Below are 19,333 nucleotides of genomic sequence, written 5' to 3'. Positions count from 1 at the left end.
CCCCTTGAAGCGGCAGTGCCTGTAGTTGGTCATGTCAATGTTCTGGTTGTAGAGGTCACGCCATGCTGCTGCCAGCATGGCATCAAAGGTCTCAATGACAGGCACATAGATCATCTCAGCTTCCACAGGGGGGGTCACCTGCTCCCACAACTGCAACATCACAAAGATGCCCCACCACAAAACTGATCCATTAAGACCCTGTCTAGGGTGTTAGTAAAGACTTCACTTCAACTGGCTTAACAGACAGCGACAATGTACATGTAGGTCACTTCTGCAATATAGGAGTTGGCTTGGTGCATCACACACTTGCATGAGTTGAGGTCTCAGTTGAAGTAGTGCTGCTTGCAGAACCTGTGTACATCCATGTAGTTTGTGTTGCACTTGTCTAGCACTTGCACCACATTGATGAGGATGTCTGCAAACATGCAGTTGGTGAGGTTAGCGTTGATGGACCATGTCCACTCAACACAGGCAAGCTCTTGTGGCAAGCCCTTGAGTTCAGGCTGTATGACTCCCTTCTTGAAGGTAGTTGTTGAGCGTGTGATCAAGTGGTCACTTTGCTCCTGCCATATTCCCCCCCCCCAATGCCCACAACCACATATACACACACATTACCATTACAAGTCACAGCTATTCAACACACAGACAACCATACCTTGAAGTGACCAATCTTGTCTAGGTGGATCCCATGTGGTGGCAGAGCCTCAGTCTTGATGGGGGCTTGGTTGACTGCCTGGGGTGCAGCCATTGCTGCCAGGTGGCCCAGCACCTGTCTCATGTCTAGGTTGTGCTCCACCAGGAGTTCAGCGAAGGCCTGAGGAGCAGGGGTATTGTGGTCCATGGTGATGTGGAGCTGGTGGTTGTTGGAGCAAGAAGAATGCATTGGCATGGTGGCTGTTTTATACAATCAACCAGCCCTTGAAATCTCTGCACATACTGAGTGGGAACCTGTACATGTCTAGCCAATACTGCTGGCCTGCTCTTCTCATCTATTGTGCATTCCACAGTCTTTCTACGCCCAGACAAGGGTGTGCAAGCGCCCAGAGTTGGAGCCTTACTATGTGGTATCCTTTATTTTTTTTGACACCCGCTTCTACCATCCGTGCCGCCCGTCGGGATATTTAGGCTGTCTGCGACGTGTCTGCCACTTTTTCAGGCCGCCAAGCCCTAAACTAGTTCAAGTAACACAGGCAGACAGTGGGGTTATCTTTAATTTTCTAAGTGAAGGATGGAGAAGTACCTGGGCGGCAACGTGTTCGAGTGGGCGCTGCGAGCGCTGGGCTTGGCGTTGGCCATCTCGTTCGTGTGGTGCCTGCTCTCGCTTCGTCCGCTGCTGCGTTCGCTCGTGGGCGGGCGTCGTCGGGCGCCTCTGCGGTGGACCACTGTGGCCGGTCCGCTGGCGTTTGCCATTGCGCTGGGCACCTTCGTTGCCCTCGGCCCCATGCTGGTCGACGTGGGCCTCAACACCATCCATCGCGTCGACTCGCCCGCCATCTCCTCTCGCGCTCACGGTACCCTCGATCTTTCACTATCTTTTTTATTTATCTCAAATCACAGCAATAATAAATAATAAACAATAAATAATAAACAAACAAACAAATAAATAAATAATGTAAATGCAGACTTGCACAAAAAGGCGTTCGTGGTGGACATGCACGCGGACACGCTGCTGTGGCCCAAGCGCGACTTCTTCAAGCGCAACGCGTGGGCGCACGTCGACCTGCCGCGCCTGCAGGAGGGCAACGTGGCGCTGCAGATGTTCACCATCGTCACCAGCGTACCCTACGGCCAGAGCATCGAGTCCAACTACGCCCCCACCCACCCCGCCATCGACAAGCTCACGCCCAAGGTCGCCGTCGAGGTACGCCCAGGCACCCACTCTCTCGAGCTCGACACGACAGGGCACGGCACGCACGGCACGCACGACACGCGCCTGGATGGCGGGCTGATTTGAGTGGTGGCAGGGCTGGGGCTGGGAGGCGCTGAGGAGCAATGCCGGCCGGACGCTCTTTCAGGCCAACAACATGCACGACCTGGCGAGGCGCTCCAACGGGACGCTGCAGGTGGTGCGGGACCGCAGCGATCTGGAGGCCTTCATCAAGGCCCGGGAGGCCGACAGGAGGAAGGTGGCCGCCATTCTCGGCATCGAAGGTAACCCACTCTCCACCACCGCATCTCTGCCGGCCCTTTGACAGCAGTCAACTGCTGGCTGTGTCGTGTGTGTGTGTGTCTCGTGTGTGTGTGTGTGTGTGTGTGTGTGTGTGTGTTTTAGGGCTGCACGCGCTGGACGGAAACATCACCAATGTGGACGTGTTCTTCGATGCTGGCGTGCGCATGATGGGCCTTGCGCACTTCTTCGACAACGACCTCGCTGGTGCGTACCTCGACTGCACACGACACAACGCCGTCGTTCTCATTTTTTTTCCTCCCCACCATGGGTCATGATGCAGGGAGTGCCCATGGAAAGGCCAAGGGCGGGCTCACCCCGTTCGGACGTGAGGTGGTGGCGCGGATGGAGGAGAAGAAGATCTTCGTTGACGTCGCCCACGCCTCGCAAAACGCCATCCTGGACCTCGCCAAGATCGCCACCCGCCCCATCCTCAGCTCACACACCGGTACCATGCCGCACACACTCACGACGCACACACACGCACACACGCACACACACGACGACACACGACACACGACACACGACACACGACACACGACACACGACACACGACACACGACACACTACCTGACCATACCCGGGCGGGACTGGCGAGAGAAGGGGTGCGTGGTGTGTGCGACAATCAGAGGAATCTGGGCGACGAGGAGGTCAAGGGAATCGCCCGCTCCGGCGGCGTGCTGGGCGTGGCCTACTTCCGCCCGGCCATCTGCGGCGAGACCGAGCTCGAGGGCATCATCAACACCATCAAATACATCAAGTGCGTGTCGTGTCGTGTCGTGTCGTGTCGTGTCGTGTCGTGTCGTGTCGTGTCGGTGTCCATCTCACGCGGTGTGCAGGGACCTGGTGGGGGTGGAGCATGTGGGCCTGGGCAGCGACTTTGACGGGACCGTGGCGACGCCCTTCGACACCTCGCAGCTGGTGCAGATCACCAACGGGCTCCTGCAGGCCGGCCTCACGCCCGACGAGGTCCTCCTCGTCATGGGCGGCAACATGCGCCGCGTGCTCCTCCAGCACCTCCCCTGATCTGACCGAAAGTCGAAGATGACGTCAGCATCACCAATGGCCGTTTATTGTCGACACACCCTACCGCAGAAACAAAGAATGCGCCAGAAACGTTAAAACAAAAATCAAGATCTTATTTATTTACACGATTGGATGGCTGAGCTTCTTGCCCGGGCAACGCCCGCTACGGCGTGTGTGACCTCCTCCTCTTCTACTGCAGCGGATAGTGAGGAGATGATGCTTGCGCTGAAGGCCGCCTCGATTTCTACAGTTTGCGATCTGTTGGGGCTTCCGCCCGAGATCCTCGTAGAGATCTTCGGCTATTTACTTCACACCGACCTATGCCGCCTGCAGCAGGTAAATGGAAGGCTATCTTTTGTGCCCAATATTCCCTTTCTTGATTATTGATTATTCTACAGTCTGCCAGTACAGGCCTATATTTTATTGTGCTATTTTGTTATGTCAGTTTTATTTTGTAATTATTAATTATCCCTGGCATAATTGCAATCATTTCGTGGATAAACAATAAAATGATCCTAACCAGAATCTTTTTTCTTTTTTAATTCTTGGTATGCAGGTGTGCTCGCCGCTGCGAACAGTGGCCACAGACGGCAAGCTGTGGAAGCAGCTGGTGCAGCAGGACTTTGGCCTCATCACTGCGCAGAACACCGAAGAACCCACCATCGACATCTACAAGCGTGTTTACAGGTACACTGTGGTCACGCACAAGACACAACATGTGACGTGCATGAGTGTCGTGCGTGTGCGTGTGCGTGTGCTACGATTTCGAGCTCATGGCTTCTTTGTTGTCTGGATGAGCTCAGGTGGGGCTGGGACGAGGCGGGCAAGCACCACAACATCCGGCTCAGCAACGACGGGCTCTCCGCCAAGTGTCATCTCTCCACCTACTGCCCCGTGCGTGGCTCTCGCGGTACCCCATCTCTCTCTCTCTTCTTCTTCTTCTTCTGTAAGCTCGTTCACACCAACAGAAGAAGAAGAAGAAGAAGAAGAAGAAGAAGAAGAAGAAGAAGAAGAAGAAGAAGAAGAAGAAGAAGAAGAAACTCAACCGTTTCTCGTGTGCGCAATGGTGACCAGGGGTCAATCGGGGCATGCACTACTTTGAGGTGCGCATCGACGAGGAGCCCGCCGCCACCTATCAGGCCTTTGGTGTCGCCAATGAGTACGCGCCTCGCTCGACGTTTGCTCAACCGTCCCCCTGATCGTGGGTTCGCTCATGGCTCCTGTCCTGTGATCGCAGCGGTATCGACACCTCGCGGTCCTACCTGAGCGGTTGGACCGCCAAGGACCGCGGCATTGGATGGTACAACGACGGCAACGTCTACGTTCGGTACCTACTCCCTCAACACATTCTTTTACATCTGCTAATATATATTACAAAGAGAAATGTGATTTTTTATTATGTTTAGATATGTGAATATGTTGTGAATGTATATTTAAATATATTTAAACTGCTGACATACGTACGTGGGCTCAGCGGCTTGCTCCTTACGGAGAAGAAGTTCCCGCGCTGGCGCAAGGGCGACAGTCTGGGCATCCTCATCAACCTGGCGGCCGACCACCAGGGGTCTGCCCCCACCAAGGGCTCCTCCTCCAGCCCCTCCTTCCTGTACTTCTACAAGAACGGCGTACCGATCGCGACCCGGTCGCGAATCGAGGTCCTGCGGGACGACCCGGACATGCGCATGTACCCGTACTGCTTCCTGGGCCAGGGCGAGGCGGTCACCTTCGTCTACCACGGCAAGAAGGGCCTCGATGCGGCCCTCAAGAAGAGCCAAGCCCTCTCTTGCACCACCACCACCAACCCCCCGCCTCCTTAGCCAACAAAAAACAGCCAAACCGGTTTTCGTTTTAATTGTCATCGACCAACCAGCAAAGCAGCCACCTGCCCTGTAACAAGTGAGGAATAATGTATGGCCAGACCTCCAACCACGCTTCCATGGATCGAGGTTGTGACTCGTCCAGCACAGTTGGGTGCCCAACCAGCAGGTGCGGTGGTGGCCTGTTTGAGATGGTCGAAGCAAGGGACGATCCAGAGAAGAGCCGGCCTACTAGCCTCTGGGCTCCCAGCGACACTCCCGCGAGTGCTCAGGACTTGGCTTATAAAGCTGCACAACCTCCCGCTCTCTCCATCCACACTTTTAAGCATCACCAGACCAGAGATGACTGCGACCACCTCCTTCTTCAGCTTGTCCCTGCTCCTTGTGTGTGTCTGCCTCGTCCAGGCCCAGACGACCTCGTACGCAGTTGCTCTTCACCGACTGCGTCGGTTCTGGCTTGAGTGAGTGGTGGCGGAGAGCTCTGCAGCTGACGCTCTGTCTTCTCGCGTAGGCCCAGGCCCAGCACGGCCGCCGGGGCCGGTGGCATGGACGACGTGTGCGCCGAGCTTGGGCGGCTCAGCAACGAGATCGACGCTCTGGTCTACGAGACGGAGGGCCTAGGCGCTCCGCTGCAGGTGAACCAGGTCGACTGGGACAAAGTGCAGACCTACCTGGCCCCCAACTTCACCTGGAACGACTACAGTGCAGTACATATCAACAACCAACTACTCCGTTAGCATCATCATTTATTAATCTTGTCATGCTCATGTTCAACTGTGGCCTCTCTATCAAACCCACAGTTCGGCTCGAGGGGCAACTACAGCGACTACCAGGCCTATTGGGAGGCCCTGAACATGGCCAACAGCCAATGGGCGCTGCAGAACGTGTCGACCGAACAGTGGGTCTCGTGCGACCCGGTCGCCCTGCGCGGGATGTCTCAGTGGCGCGAGACCTTCGCCTCCACAGCCGACCCGACTCGCCAGGAGGTCAGCACCTCCATCTACACCATCGAGTTCGACTCCGACCTCAAGGCCACCCGCCAGGCCTACTGGACCTCAGGCAACATCGCCAACCTCGTCCGCGGCCAACCCTGACGCATTCACCTCCCCCCCCCCAAATCGCTTTCGCTTCGTTCTTTTAGTTGTGTGAAAAAAAGAGAGAACAAAGAGAACATCGCACGCACGGCGCACGACACGCACGATGCATGCTATGTCTGGTGTTGGTGGTGGAGGAGGAGACGCGGGGTGTCGAAGACGATGGAACCGGTCATGGCCTTCTCGGTGGTGGAGGCCGCCCACAGGCCCTGCTTGCGGAGCTTGACCTTGAGCGCGTACCGGTGCTCGAGCTCGACCGTGTGCGGCAGGCACCACGGCGTCGGGTGCACGTGGGCCTCGTCCACCGCGAACTCGAGCACGAACCGCCGCGCGCTGTTCTTCCGCACCGCCACCCTGAACACCTGCTCGCCCGCGTACCTGCTCCTGCGGCCGCCCGCCGGCTTCGGCTCTGGTCGCACCACCTCGACGCCATCATCACCGTCGGCCTGGGCCTCGGCGTCGACGTAGGACTGGAGCAGGGCGTCGACGAGGGCCTGCTGGTCGGGGTCGGCGTGGTCGGCGGCGTCGGGCTGGTGGGCGGCGGCGAGGGTGCGGGGCGAGAGGAGCCGCCGGAGCTGGCGCTGCTGGTGCTGCTGGTGCTGCCGCAGGTGTCGGGCGACGAGCTCGGCTTTGGTGGGCTCGACGCTGTTCCACTTGGGCTGGCCGCGCCAGCGCATGAGCTCGATCGGCCGCACCGTGATCTGCTCGTAGTCCCAGGGCATCGCATTGCGCACGCTGATCGTCATTCGCACCTGCTCGATCGATTTTTTCACACAAGTCAGCGGGCACCGCACACACAGCACGACACGCACGAAACCTTTTCGCCGAAGAAGAAGCCGGACTTGGGCAGGGAGATGGTGAACTCCAGGCCCGGTCCCAGGCGGCTGAAGGTCTCCTCAAATGGCGCCTCTCTGGCCGCGGTCTGGGGAACGGTCATGATTGATGAGTTGGGGGCGACACCACATGACACGACGCACACGCACACACATGCACACGCACGCACACGCACACGCACACAATGCAATGAAAGAGAGGGGAGTTTTTACCATGAGGGCCAGCCGCGTGTGCGGGCTGGGCAGGACGATCAGCGGATAGAGCGCGATGGGGTTCCAGTGGTCGAGGAACGGCCACGGATAGGCGATCACGCCCCGCATCCCGTAGGCGATCGAGTACTGGATCGACTGGATGTGCCTTCATCGCAACAACAACACCGAGCGACGTCACCACACGCACACGCACCACCGCACACGCACACAACAATCGCACACGCACACAACGATCGCACGCGCACATCACCGCACACGCACGCGCACACGATGGGATTTCCCTTACCTGGTGATGGACGGCGGGGCGGTGGAGCGCGGGAATGGCACGCGGAAGCGGAAGCGGTGCGTGCCCTGCATGAAGGTCAATTTGCGGCTGGTTCGCGCCTCCCAGGCCACCTCGTCCGTCACCGAGTGGTGCAGCGTCCATAACGTTTTCTTCTTTTCGTTCTGTGCGTGTGCGTGTGCGTGTGCGTGTGCGTGTGCGGTGGCAAAGGGGAAATGGTAAGACTGGAATTGGTACGCAGGAAGTGCCGCAGGTGAAGGCAAACCTCCTCATCGGGCGCGAAGCGTCGTTCGTAGGCCTCGAACTCGATGTATATGCCGTGCGTGGTGATGCTCTTCGATGCCACGATGAGCGTCACCTGTGCGAAACACACACACACACACACAACCGCACAGTCAGGGTGTGCGGTGATGTGTGCGGTTAGGTGGTGCGTGTGCGGACCTCGCCGGTGAGCGTGAGCGCCGGGTCTTCGGCGACAAGGCATGCAGAGTCGAGGCGGATGGTGATTTCGTTCTTCTTGCGGTCGCCCATAAAGATGCCCTTGCGGAAGTGGTACGTCGTCCGGTACCGCTCCTTCCAGTCCACCAACTCGTCCTCCTTGACGACACACGCACACGCACACACCGCACACGCACACACCGCACACGCACACGCACCACCGCACACGCACACACACGGTGAGGGCTTTGACGGGGCAGCGGCTGGGGTGGTGGTGGGTAGAAGACGGACCCACGAGTCATCGGGCGCTGACACACTCTCCCTGGCCGGCTTCTCGATCGTGCCCGCCCGCTTGGCCTCCTGCCTCGGCCTCGGGTCAGTGCTGTGCGTGTGCGTGTGCGTGTGCGTGTGCGGTGGTGCGTGTGCGCGATGAGGGGAGGAAGGAAGATGGTAGGTACGAGGAAGAGGGAGCGCCAGAGGGAGGGCTCGAGCGAGACGGCCCACCACTGGCGGCACACCAGGGCAGCCTGGCCCAGGTCCTTCACGGCCAGCTTGCTGAATATATTCAGTATTACCTGATGGGAGAAATCAGTAACGTATTCTTAATCTTGTATTTAATCATTTTACAGATTATAATAAATTGATAGGAATAAAGCAACTGTGCAGCGGTACCTCTGGTGGTTGGTTTGCGAAGAAATCCCTGTTATCGACCCAAACGAATTCCTCAAGATCGGCTGGCGACTTCTCCATCCTTGTCCGTATTTTTTTTGATTTGTTTTTCTGTTTTTTATTTGTTTTCATTTGCAGAAAAACAAAAAGGAAAATAAAAAATGACCTTTTCGCGAGGTGAGGTCCTTGCACGACAGCAAATGTGCCCGACTCTTCGGACGAAATCAAAGGGTTACGATCACGTGATTGGCCTGTATGGTATCGGACACGGACATGTCAGCATACCTCACCAGCCCCATCAACGCTATCCCTGGAGCACTGCGGTTAGTTCAGTTCCGTTCAGAAATGGCGCACAAGACGACCTACTTGATTCTCCTCCTCGTACTGGGTCTGATCATCCCCCTGTTCTGGGCCAGCCCTGCGCTCGCCCAGTCCCCTGAGTACCTTTTTCTCTTCATCTTTTGAACAAGGCCAGACCTGAACAACATCACCCCCTTCAGTTCGGGAGAACAGATGCCGCCTGAGTTCTCGCAGATGTGCCTGGGCATGGTGCGGCGCAGCGACGAGTTCGACTCCATGCTCTACTCCCTGGGAGGCGTGGGCGGCGCGCTCGACCCGCAGCGGATCAACTGGACCCTCGTGCAGTCCTACCTCGCCATCGACTTCATCTGGCAGGACTACAGCCCAGTACCCCCCCCCCCAAGTCTAGGCCCTCCCCAGCGTTGTAAACATGTTGCTTACCCCCCCCCCAAATAAACAGTTCCCCTCCCAGGGCAACTACACCAACGCGAGGCAGTTCTGGGCTGAGCTCAATGCAAACCAGGACGTCTACCCGCTGGTAGAGGTGCCCGTGCGGATGTGGCGCTCGTGCGACCCCCTCACCCGACGCCTGGTGGCCCAGTGGCGCGAGACCTACGGGCGGCGGGCCAACCCCATCGTGCGGGAGACCAGCTGGTCGATCTACATCACCGAGTTCGACCCCTCCGGGCTGCTCATCACGAGACAGGCCTGGTGGACCACCAGCAACATGGCCAAAATACTCATCGCTGCGAACGAGCAGACATAGCGTCGCCACAGCACAGAGTGTAGTCTTGCTCCTTGTGAAGGTGTCTCGTTCTTTTTGTTGAAGGGTGGTGTCACCATGAAGTAGCCCCCTACAATGAAGGGGGTTGGAGGTGAAGTGGAGAAGTCGACCGCGTTGCGGGCGAAGCTGAGCGAGAGTGGGTCGGAGGTGAGAAAAGGGGAACAGTCGGGACTGTGTGTGCGAGCCCAGCTTTCCAAAATCAGGGTGTCTGAGCGTGTCGTGTCCCGTGGCGATCGATCTTCTGCTGAGATGAGACACAACACAGCGCGCTGCAGAGGAGGAGGTCAAGTGTGCTTGCTTCACCTCACGTAGCAATGAACATGCTTCACACATCCACCTTCTTCATGATCCTCTTGCTCAGTTGCCACTTCCTCGCTGGGCAGGCACAGAACGACACAACCAACACGTACTCCAATCTAACTCCTCATCACCAGCGTCGTAAGCTAACGATGATGATCTTCTGAGATGTTCGTAGTGAAGATGAAGAATTCGCCCAGCTGTGTGCCAGGATCAAGAAGCGTAGCGATGACCTCGACGCCCTGCTCTACCTCCAGGGCGGGCTGGGTGGACCGCTCGACCCTTACCGCGTCGACTGGGCCGCAGTGCAGAGCTTCCTCGCGCCTGGCTTTCAATGGAACGACAACAGCTTGGTACACAACCAAACAACCATCATCAACTTCAGCATCTGCATCAAGTGCAAGTTCCGATGATGAAGTAACACTTGTTCAACCACGCAGTGGCCCTCACGAGGCAACTACACGGACTACCACGAGTACTGGACCAGACGCATCATGAACGAGTTGCTCTGGCCATTGCGCGACGTGGCCGTCGAGGCCTGGAACTCGTGCGACCCGGTCAATCGGAGGGAGGTGGCCCAGTGGGAGGAGACCTTCACTTCGGCCTCCAACCATAGCCAGACCATCAACATGCGGTCCATCTACCTCATCGAGTTCGACGCCGACCTGAACGCCATTCGCCAGGCCTTGTGGACGTCGGGCAACCTTCAGGACTTCCTCCAACATCAAACACAAACCACTGCTTGACCCACCACCTCAACTACTCTTGCAACACCCGCCCAAGGCCCAACTGTTGCGTGCCGTTTCGGAGTCACACGTTAATTGTAACCAATAACCAACACCCTGCATTCCTTTTCCGCCAACAGGAGTCTTGCTTCTTATTGACCACCAACATCGGTGTTGGTGTTGTTGGCGGCAACATCAAGTCTTTGTCTATCGAACTGTGGTCATCATGTATGCTCCTGCTCCGCTGTGGCTGGCTACCATCGTCGTGGCCCTCACAGGCTTGGCTGCGTTGTCGCCCATGGGCGCGGCTGCAGCTCGTGGTGGTAACGACCGGGTGCCGGTGGTCGAGCTGCCGCTGACGCAGGCCCAGGTCAACGCCAACATGGCTAAGCTGGTGGCGAGCATCGAGGAGCAGATTGATGCCCTCCGGTCGATGCTGGCGGTGCGGGTCGGACCAGACGCGGACTACGTCAAGCGGCAGCAGGCCCCGACCAACGTGACCGACCTCCCGCCGGCGGCCAACTGCACCGACCTCACCTGCGTGCGCACGGCCATTAATGCTGTCGTATGCCGTCCGGGCCGGCGAAATCAAATATGCCGCGGGTCAGGATGTGCTCGATCCCAGCAGGTACGCCTTCCATCTTCTCATAATCACCCAAATCGCTGCCCCACCCCTTCAGATGGCGATTTATGGCTACAAATCAATTTTGTTTTTTAATTTTTATGCTTTCATGTTTCATGTTTTTTGCGGACAGGGAAGCCGTGGTGCTGGCCAGCGCGGAAGCCAATGCGGTGGCCAACGGTCTGCCGTCCTACGTGGGCTCGGTGATGTACGGCAACTACTGCATGCTCTACGTGTCCAAGCGCCTCGAGGTGGAGTACCTCAACGCCGCCTACAACGCCAACCTCACCATGCCCATCCAGCACGCCGACAATTTCACCTCCACCATTTAGGCGCCTGTTGGTGTGTACATACAGGACACTTGGTCACTTCTCACAAGCACAAGACATCAACCATCTCTTCCTCATGACCCTGGCCCGTACAGCCCTTTATGCATTGTTTCGCCAAATGCTTGAAACGTTTGGCAAACATATCGCAAAAGACTCAGGGAGTGGTGGTGTTGGAGGCTGTGGAGAGGAGGTCCACGATGTCGCCCGAGGTCCAGTAGGCCTGGCGGGTGATCTTGTAGTCGGGGTCGTATTCGGTGACGTAGAGCGAGGTGCTGGTCGCGTTGGCAGTGGGGTCGGCGGCTGAGCCGAAGTACTGCTTCCACTGGGAGGTGAGGCGCCGGTTGACTGGATCGCACGAGTACCAATCGACCGTGGCGTTCTTCAGCGGCCAACGCTCGTAGACCGGGTTGAGCGCCTCCCAGTAGGTACGATAGTCCGAGTAGTTGCCGGCCGAGTTGAACTGCAACCAATCCCCATTCAAACATTTACACGAACGTCCAATCAGCTCAACGCAGCAGAAGACACTACAAGGGGGGTGAACCCATACATAGCTGTAGTCCTGGTACTGGAAGCTGGGCGCGAGGTAGGTCGATACTTGGGTCCAGTTGACCTGCTCGGCGGCGAGAGGTGCTCTGATCCCCTGGGGCTCCTGCGAGTAGACCTCAGCGTCGAGCTCATCGCTGAGCTGGCGCATCTTGGGGCACACGCTGGGCTGGGGCGTGGAACTGGCTCCGGGCGACTGGGCGGCACTGGGCGAAGGCCTAGATCGAGAGAGGTGTGTGAGAAGCGTTCAAAAGAAGTGAGTGGGAGGGTAATTTTTACGCTCTGGTCATGTAGGGAACAGAGGTCTGGGCATGGGCGTAGACGAGCAGCGCAAGGAACAGGGCCAAGAGAGTGATCTTCATGGTTTCGAGCAGTCTTTCTTGAAAGAGTACAAACCCAGCACACGGCCCATTTTCTTATCAACAGGCTGAGAGTCCCAACTCGACAGGTGGTCGTCGACTTGCAGAACGGTTGCCCCTGCAATCCCTTGGACATGCCGCGCGGCCGTACACGAACCACTACGGGGCGCTGAAATAAGTTCAGGCCGGACTGCCAACAACGAACGAGAACCGAAGAGCTCTCCTCGCTTTTTTACTGGGTGCCCTTTGTTTTCTTTTACCAACAACCCTCGCCCATTGGTCGGTCCTGCTCTCTCCTCCCGGAAAACAAGTTACAGTTACACACCCCAAGGCGTAGCAGAGGCCGCGGCCTCGAGGCCTCCCGAGACTCAGTCGCTGTAGTCGAGTTCGTCGCTTCTGCGGGGAGCGGCGACGCTGGCCCGACGCGCGCGGGCCGAGGCGCTGAGCACTGCCGGCGCCGAGGACGACGGCCGGTCATCGTCGGCCTCCTGGCTCGCCGCCAGCAACGGCGCAGCGATTGACTGCGCCCGACCCGCCTGCCGCCTCTTGGCGATCCTCCTCTGCCCCGCCGCCGCCGCCGCCGGCGTCTTCTTCTGTTCCTGCTCCCTCTTCTCCCGCTCGCTCTCGCTCTCTTCTCTTTCCTTCACCTTGGCCACCACCTCGTCGTCCTCGGCCTCTTGGCCTTCGTCGTCGTCGATGATCAGCTCGTTTTCGTCGTAGTCCTCGTCCTCCCTCCGCTTCGCCGCAAGCTGCTGCTTCCTCTGGGCCGCTGCCGCCTGCGTGCTAGTGCTGGTGCTGCTGGTGCTGCCCAGTACCCGAGGGCTCTGGGCCACCGCTGCGGTCCGCGTGGTGCTGGTGCTTCTGCTGCTGCTGCCCACCCTCGGGCTCTGGGCCACCGCTGCGGCCTGCGTGGTGCTGCTGCCCACCCTCGGGCTTTGGGCCACCGCTGCAGCCTTCTTGCTCTTCTTGTCCTCCACCTCTTCTCTCTCCTCTTCTGCTTCTTCCTCGTCTTCTTCTCTCTCCTTCTCCTTCTCTTTTTCCTTCTCACTTCGTTCTTTCTGATTGCGGCGGTCGGCGGCGTTCTCCTCCTCTTCGGCCTCTTCACGGCGGCCCTGGCTTCCGACGGTGGTGGTCGAGTCGTCTTCCTCCTCGCTCCTTTCCTTTTCTTCTTCTTCTTCTTCTTCGTCGTCGTCTCCCTTTTTGCTCTTCTTCGAAGGAGGTGGTTGCTGACGACCCCGGGCCTTGGCATCTGTTGACGCCAACGCTGCCCTCTTCGCACGGTGCGCCTCCTGCTCCTTGGCCTGCAGCTTCAGCAGATTCCTGTACTTGTCCTGCACCACAACATTGATATTATTTTTCAAAATAAATATAATAAAATTAACAGGAATATTATTTACGCAAAAAAAAAAGGTTTACCTTGAGGTCGACCGAGGTGCGCCCGGGAGCGAATTCGTACTCGCTCAGGATCTTGGCCCAGCAACCCAGGCCATGCCTGATATTATGATACACGCACGCGCACGTGAGGCTCTGGCCGCACACACGACACACGACCACGACATGCACGGTAATGATGGCGTACGTGCGGACGCCCTCGAGCAGCAACTCGATCTCGTCGTCGGTCCAGAAGCGCTTCTTACGGCGGCCGCCGGCGAGTCTGGCACGTTCGCCGGGCACCTTGAACTCGTACGGGTCTCTCTTGACCTTCTTCGTCGCCCTCTTCTTCTTGCCCTCGTTGTCGTCGTCCTCTGCCTCTCTCTCGTTGTCCGACTCGGACTCAGAGGTGATCTTTCGCCGCCTTACGGTGGCCCGCGCCGCACGGATCACTTCCTGCTTGTCGCGCGTCTTGAGCGGGCTCTCTGAGACAGAGGTCGTCATGGCAACAAACGACACGACACACACGACACACGCCACACACGTCAGAAAAGCTTCAAGAAGGCTCACGAGGGTGACTGCATACCATCTTCGCTGTCCCAATTCAGGCGGGTGGCAGAGGGGTGACGCTCGATATACCTGTACGGCACCGTGAGACGGACTGGAGGTCAAGAGAAGCTCGACAGACCGCACACGTGACACAACACGGCACGACACAGAGAGATAAGGGCGTACTGGCGCTTCGATGACGCGCTGGTCTGCTTGGCCTTCTCTCCTTCGTCGGCGCTGTCGTATGCTTCAGCTTCGGCTTCGTCGCCATAGTTGTCTCGCCCTTCGAACACCGGCTCCGGCGCAGCGGTGGTCTGCTTCCTGGCGAGGAGGCCAGGCAAGGGGTCGTGCTTCTTGGCTTGCTCCCTGCAGTCGAAAAAATAACAAATAACAAAATAATAATAATAAAGTGATTGTGGGTGAGGGCTCGTCCACGGGTCCATCGCATGACAAACGACGCGAGCAGGAGAGGTACCGAAGGACTTTGGACTTGGCTCGTAGGTCCCTCACGGAGCTAAGAGCGCGCTTGGAGCTCTCTTCACTCTTCTTCGCCTCCTTCCCCTTGGCTTTCGGCTTTTCCTCCTCCTCTCCTTCCCCTTCCTCTTCGGCTTCTTTCTCCTCGTCGTCTTCATCCTCGTCCCGCTGCTTTCGCTTTCCCTTCGCGGTCTGGGCCGGCGCTGTCGTCTTCGCCTTTGCGCCTTCGCGGGTCTCCGTCGTCGCTTTCGCTTTCTTCTGCTGATCTTCGGTCTCAGCGTCGGCGCGCACCAGGGCACCACCGCCGGTCCGGCTGCTGCTGGCCCGCTGGCCGCGCCCTGCGAACTCCTCCACGTCCGGGTCCGTCTGGTTCACAATTGCCTTCCACCCCTTGTCATCGCCATAGACTTCCCTCAGCTCCTTCTCCGTGAACCTGCCCACATGCAAGCGACAAACAAATCAACACATGACACACACACGACACACGACACACGGTTCGGACGTACGGTTTGGATTTGGTTGAAGGGACGTAGCGCCCGGTGGCGATGTCATCGTAGACCTGGTAGAGGAAGGGACGCGGCGAGCAGTGCTTGACGCGCGTGATGAAGGCGAGAATGCTCCGCTTGAACTTGTCGATCGGGTGGTCGGCCACGGCGGCGTCGATGGCACGGCGGATGTCGGCCGGCTTGGCGCTGCGGGCCTTGAGGAGCTGGGCCAGGTCGGCCATCTCCTTGGCGAGTGCGGCCTCACCCGGCGTGGCACTGGAGGTGAAGGGGAGATAGGTCTTCCGACGCGCGAGGAATGCATTGATGTCCGGCGACTCTCCCAGCAGCGGCTGCAACACCAGCTGTTGTTGCCCACGCACACGCACACGCACACAACGCACGACACACACGCTTGTAAGGTGCTGTGGCACATGGGAGATGGAGCACTAGCGGGTACCTGAGCCTTGTACTCGTTGAGAAGCGCGTGGTGGGGGGAGTCGGGACCCGAGTCCCAGTCGTCCGGGCAGCAGTTGGCGAACACGGTCAGCCACTTGTCCCACTCGGGATACTTCCTCTCGTTCGCGAGCGTGCCGCTCAGACTGTTGAGCTTCATCCGCCTAAACAGCGGGCTGGCCTCGATCTGCGCTCTGGTCACTGTAGATGGCGTCGATTATTAAATCAACCACATGAACAATGCAGGCGCCCAGCGATGGCGAGATCAACAAAGTTACGACAATAGGGGAGGACAAGATTTGCGGGGGGGTTAATGAGTTCGTACGGTTGCGTTTCTCTTTGATTTGCGCCGCGACTTGATCGAGCTCGTGAAAGAGACCGAACTCCAGGACCCACAAATCCGGATCTTCCATCGCCATGTTGTGCCGCGGCCTTGCCGAGCCTCTACGTTGCTCCATCTTTCCTCTCCTTGCGATCGCAACACCTTGGTATGTCGACCGTTGGCGCACCCTTCCCGCCAAACGTCTACGCAGGTTTTCTCTTTTGGTTTGATGATTTCCGAGAATTTTTCCTTTTCCTCCCCACGGCGAGCTCTCTGGAGGAAACAGCAAGCACAATGGACACTGCACGCGGTAGGCGTGCTTGGTTGAGATGGCCTCCAGGAAGTTGTGTACCGATGCGTCTGGTCCTGGTTGATCGACGCCGAGCTCGTTGCGGAGTCCTCGCACAGCCCGTCAACACTGAGATGCCCTGGTGATGTGCAGCTTCCATAAACGCGTATGGAGCCGCTGGTGGCCTTGCGGTCGGACGAGTGGTTGAGGGACCCTGTGTTCTGGGAGCGGCCGGACTGCTGGCCGACCCACTGCTCGTGGGCGTTGGTGCCCATTGGTGACCTTCTCTTGCGGTTGACCGGGATCGAGTTGAGAGCTCGATGTCGAGGGAGCCCCTGGTTGCCGTTCTGGTCGACGAGGACCGAGTCGTCGCCGGAGGCCACCGTGTCGAGCGCGACGGCGATCTGCTCGGTCGTTGCCGAGCCTGTGTTCTCCGCGCCGGTCTGCCAGGCGTTGCCTAACCCGAAGGCGATCTTGGCGTTGAGTTGGAACCCAAACGCATTGGCCCTATACGAAGGTTCCACTGCTGCCTTCTCGTAGTGCCCCCAAATCTAGATCTTGTCATCAGGCATTTGAAACAAAGTCACATACCGTAATGTGATAAGGTTGGTTGCCTAGAGAGGCGGGGGGTTCTCAGAACAGGAACCATTCCACGTGCGCAAATCCTTGGCTCCGACAAGTGCAGCGAAAGTGTGTTGTTGCGTGGTAACATATCTAAAAGACGACGCCAGGTTTCTTGTTGGTCCCAGTACCCTTCTTTCTTGCCAATTGGGGGTAAGCATTGGCTTCGTGATTTTGCTTTATTGACTTTCCAAGTTCATTTATTTCTACAGCACCCTTCCCCGTTAACTGATGTGGTGCGAACTTGTAATCCTACTGCTGGCCGCCGGTACCTGCGTGCTCAGTCAAGCAGAAGACCGTCATGTGTACTTGTGGTCTCAACCCTCTGGTTCTAGTGAGGGACCGAGGTATTTTCTGGCGGAAGGATTTGACCCCTACGCGGACGTGCCTCTCGAGTTCAAAAAGACGTGCGTTGGGCTTCCATGACCTCCCCGCCCGGAAAGCGCCGCCCCCCACTCACACGCCACCTACTTTCGACATATCCCCCTTGGCTGTGCGATGTCCGGGTGCGTGCGTGCGTCTACATGCGACAGTTATGGCGATCCTGTAACTTCGGCGACCACGATCAGGCCGGTCATGCTGAGGCATGTCATGGAGGGTGGAGCTCCCAAGGTGCAGGTGTTCGTTCCCACGGAGGGCGTCCGGCGGGTCCGCCTGCTCCGGATGCGCTTGTCGACCAACCCGCCTCAGTTGGAAACGGTGAGAATCAACCAACAAGAGCTGGAGGCTGGGATGCCCCCCGAAGTGCCAGGAGTCTATACGAGTAACTGGAACATCGACGCCAGGGTTCAGCCAGACGGCACGGAGTCGGTGCCAACCCCTCTCTCATGCCTCTTACTTCCCTTCGTGGGCTAAATGACATCATTCAATTCCCCAACCAGGTGAGACTGTATGTGTACATCGCCGACTCGGTCAGTCCGTTCAACCTCGACACCACCTCGCCTTTGCGCCTTACGACGACCACCAAATACCTTAAAATGATCGGTAAGCTTGTAGTATTCGTTGATATCCATCTCTCTATTTATCGATGCATACCTTTAGGTTGGTTCCACTTCGTGGAATGCTGACGCGTGAGCGCTCATTTGCAGACGCGGACCGCTATCCCTACCAGCAGGATTGGAGCGTCAGGCCCTCCCGGACTCTTTCCGCAGAGCTCAATCTCGGCAACCGCAGCAGCAACTGCCCCCACGTGGTCAAAGTGAGGGCCTGGGCCCCGGAGCTGGCCAAGTGCGGCCTGTCGCTCGACGCTCTGTGCATGAAACCGGAGGGCCGGTACTCCATGGATACGATGGAGGGGTGGTTAGCCTGGAAGCAAGGCGTCCTCAACATCGGCCCCGACTGCGCCGCGCTGCTGCACGATCTCGAGGTCTGCTGTGACGAAAGGGACCACTCGTTGGCCACCCGTGAAGACGCCGATCCCTGGCTGCGCCAGATTCCCTTCTCCGATTTCCGCGAGGCCTTGTTCGACTGCGTCGAGTCGCTTCCCGATTCGCTCTGCGCCTGGCATCATGTGGAGAACTTCTACACGGCCGATGTAGCTGGACCCGTGACCCAGCGCCGCGTCTTCTCGCTCAAGTCGCTGTGCGATCGCCTGTTGTTCTCCGAGCACGAGCTGCGGCCCTACCTCTGGGAGGTGTACAGGTCGTGCCTGGCCCCCAGGCTCTATTCCGACCAGATCTGGCTCATCGATGGCGAGCAGTGGCAGACCCGCGGCTACCCGGCGTCCGGCTCCTACTTCGAACCCGAGGCCTACTTGTCCGAGATGTGCATCGAAGGACCCTGGGGCTACTTTGGCGATACCTGGGACTTCCCCGCATCCCCCTACAACTCGAACGGCATCATGGGCAACCTAGACCGCTTTTCCAATGAGCTGCCCTCGGATGTGATCCTACCTGGGCTCCCTGGAGGAGAGTCATGCCCGTCCCGCCGGCCCTTGTCTGTGACCCTAGCCCCGGAGCAGGGAGTCGCCCTTGACGGGACCGGCACGGGCGGCGGCGGCGACGGCACGGGCGGCGACACGGAAGGCGGGAGCAGCACGACCGGCGAAGTCCCCGTTGCGGACGACACCACGTGCCGCCGGTCGGCTGGCGACGGCACGGGCTGCCCTTGACGAAACCAGCACTGGCCCACGGCTCCAAGACAACCCCCTCTCCGAGCGGCTCTCGAAATATAATAATAACAACAATAAAAATGATTACGAATGCAGCTGCTCCTTTATCAAGACCTCCTCCCCTCCCTTTTCTTCTTCTTCCGCGACCTCACCACCCACA

The 19,333-nt window shown here is 58.2% G+C and overlaps 11 protein-coding genes across 11 annotated transcripts; 7 read left to right on the top strand and 4 right to left on the bottom strand.

Moving 5' to 3' along the window:
* Window positions 1-323: 323 nt before the first annotated feature.
* Window positions 324-841, bottom strand: ACA1_058460 (uncharacterized protein; the record flags this gene model as incomplete). Its single annotated transcript, XM_004339155.1, has 2 exons — window positions 324-415; window positions 667-841. The coding sequence occupies 2 exons, from the start codon at window positions 839-841 to the stop codon at window positions 324-326; spliced, it is 267 nt and encodes an 88-aa protein (XP_004339203.1).
* A 387-nt stretch (window positions 842-1,228) lies between these two features.
* ACA1_058450 (Zndependent dipeptidase) lies at window positions 1,229-3,193 on the top strand (the record flags this gene model as incomplete). The annotated part of the gene is made up of 7 exons (XM_004339154.1): window positions 1,229-1,511; window positions 1,623-1,861; window positions 1,965-2,151; window positions 2,273-2,374; window positions 2,451-2,615; window positions 2,771-2,927; window positions 3,007-3,193. The coding sequence occupies 7 exons, from the start codon at window positions 1,229-1,231 to the stop codon at window positions 3,191-3,193; spliced, it is 1,320 nt and encodes a 439-aa protein (XP_004339202.1).
* A 213-nt stretch (window positions 3,194-3,406) lies between these two features.
* ACA1_058440 (Fbox domain containing protein) lies at window positions 3,407-5,010 on the top strand (the record flags this gene model as incomplete). The annotated part of the gene is given in 7 exon segments (XM_004339153.1): window positions 3,407-3,529; window positions 3,750-3,880; window positions 3,997-4,087; window positions 4,162-4,249; window positions 4,268-4,352; window positions 4,431-4,520; window positions 4,668-5,010. The coding sequence occupies 7 exon segments, from the start codon at window positions 3,407-3,409 to the stop codon at window positions 5,008-5,010; spliced, it is 951 nt and encodes a 316-aa protein (XP_004339201.1).
* A 545-nt stretch (window positions 5,011-5,555) lies between these two features.
* ACA1_058430 (uncharacterized protein) lies at window positions 5,556-6,104 on the top strand (the record flags this gene model as incomplete). Its single annotated transcript, XM_004339152.1, has 2 exons — window positions 5,556-5,717; window positions 5,811-6,104. 2 exons carry the CDS (start codon window positions 5,556-5,558, stop codon window positions 6,102-6,104), a joined length of 456 nt encoding a protein of 151 aa, XP_004339200.1.
* A 113-nt stretch (window positions 6,105-6,217) lies between these two features.
* ACA1_058420 (Fbox domain containing protein) lies at window positions 6,218-8,621 on the bottom strand (the record flags this gene model as incomplete). Its single annotated transcript, XM_004339151.1, has 10 exons — window positions 6,218-6,482; window positions 6,576-6,856; window positions 6,922-7,026; window positions 7,151-7,295; window positions 7,437-7,597; window positions 7,699-7,791; window positions 7,875-8,030; window positions 8,163-8,231; window positions 8,330-8,446; window positions 8,544-8,621. 10 exons carry the CDS (start codon window positions 8,619-8,621, stop codon window positions 6,218-6,220), a joined length of 1,470 nt encoding a protein of 489 aa, XP_004339199.1.
* A 264-nt stretch (window positions 8,622-8,885) lies between these two features.
* On the top strand, window positions 8,886-9,606 carry ACA1_058410 (uncharacterized protein; the record flags this gene model as incomplete). The annotated part of the gene is made up of 3 exons (XM_004339150.1): window positions 8,886-8,980; window positions 9,011-9,227; window positions 9,301-9,606. 3 exons carry the CDS (start codon window positions 8,886-8,888, stop codon window positions 9,604-9,606), a joined length of 618 nt encoding a protein of 205 aa, XP_004339198.1.
* A 332-nt stretch (window positions 9,607-9,938) lies between these two features.
* Window positions 9,939-10,667, top strand: ACA1_058400 (uncharacterized protein; the record flags this gene model as incomplete). Its single annotated transcript, XM_004339149.1, has 3 exons — window positions 9,939-10,030; window positions 10,100-10,274; window positions 10,362-10,667. 3 exons carry the CDS (start codon window positions 9,939-9,941, stop codon window positions 10,665-10,667), a joined length of 573 nt encoding a protein of 190 aa, XP_004339197.1.
* Window positions 10,668-10,872: 205 nt separating this feature from the next.
* ACA1_058390 (uncharacterized protein) lies at window positions 10,873-11,600 on the top strand (the record flags this gene model as incomplete). The annotated part of the gene is made up of 3 exons (XM_004339148.1): window positions 10,873-11,187; window positions 11,255-11,274; window positions 11,402-11,600. 3 exons carry the CDS (start codon window positions 10,873-10,875, stop codon window positions 11,598-11,600), a joined length of 534 nt encoding a protein of 177 aa, XP_004339196.1.
* A 151-nt stretch (window positions 11,601-11,751) lies between these two features.
* On the bottom strand, window positions 11,752-12,502 carry ACA1_058380 (uncharacterized protein; the record flags this gene model as incomplete). Its single annotated transcript, XM_004339147.1, has 3 exons — window positions 11,752-12,057; window positions 12,145-12,346; window positions 12,420-12,502. 3 exons carry the CDS (start codon window positions 12,500-12,502, stop codon window positions 11,752-11,754), a joined length of 591 nt encoding a protein of 196 aa, XP_004339195.1.
* A 365-nt stretch (window positions 12,503-12,867) lies between these two features.
* Window positions 12,868-16,250, bottom strand: ACA1_058370 (Myblike DNA-binding domain containing protein; the record flags this gene model as incomplete). The annotated part of the gene is made up of 10 exons (XM_004339146.1): window positions 12,868-12,947; window positions 13,032-13,830; window positions 13,916-13,991; window positions 14,079-14,355; window positions 14,457-14,509; window positions 14,606-14,785; window positions 14,895-15,326; window positions 15,400-15,740; window positions 15,836-16,032; window positions 16,157-16,250. The coding sequence occupies 10 exons, from the start codon at window positions 16,248-16,250 to the stop codon at window positions 12,868-12,870; spliced, it is 2,529 nt and encodes an 842-aa protein (XP_004339194.1).
* A 1,311-nt stretch (window positions 16,251-17,561) lies between these two features.
* On the top strand, window positions 17,562-19,173 carry ACA1_058360 (uncharacterized protein; the record flags this gene model as incomplete). Its single annotated transcript, XM_004339145.1, has 4 exons — window positions 17,562-17,569; window positions 17,597-17,873; window positions 17,945-18,047; window positions 18,152-19,173. The coding sequence occupies 4 exons, from the start codon at window positions 17,562-17,564 to the stop codon at window positions 19,171-19,173; spliced, it is 1,410 nt and encodes a 469-aa protein (XP_004339193.1).
* Between the last annotated feature and the right edge of the window lie 160 nt (window positions 19,174-19,333).

This window comes from Acanthamoeba castellanii (genome assembly GCF_000313135.1).
Source record: "Acanthamoeba castellanii str. Neff unplaced genomic scaffold scf7180000084599, whole genome shotgun sequence".
In the NCBI taxonomy this organism is placed as follows: Eukaryota; Discosea; order Longamoebia; family Acanthamoebidae; genus Acanthamoeba; species Acanthamoeba castellanii.
This window is presented reverse-complemented; position numbering and strand designations above follow the sequence as displayed.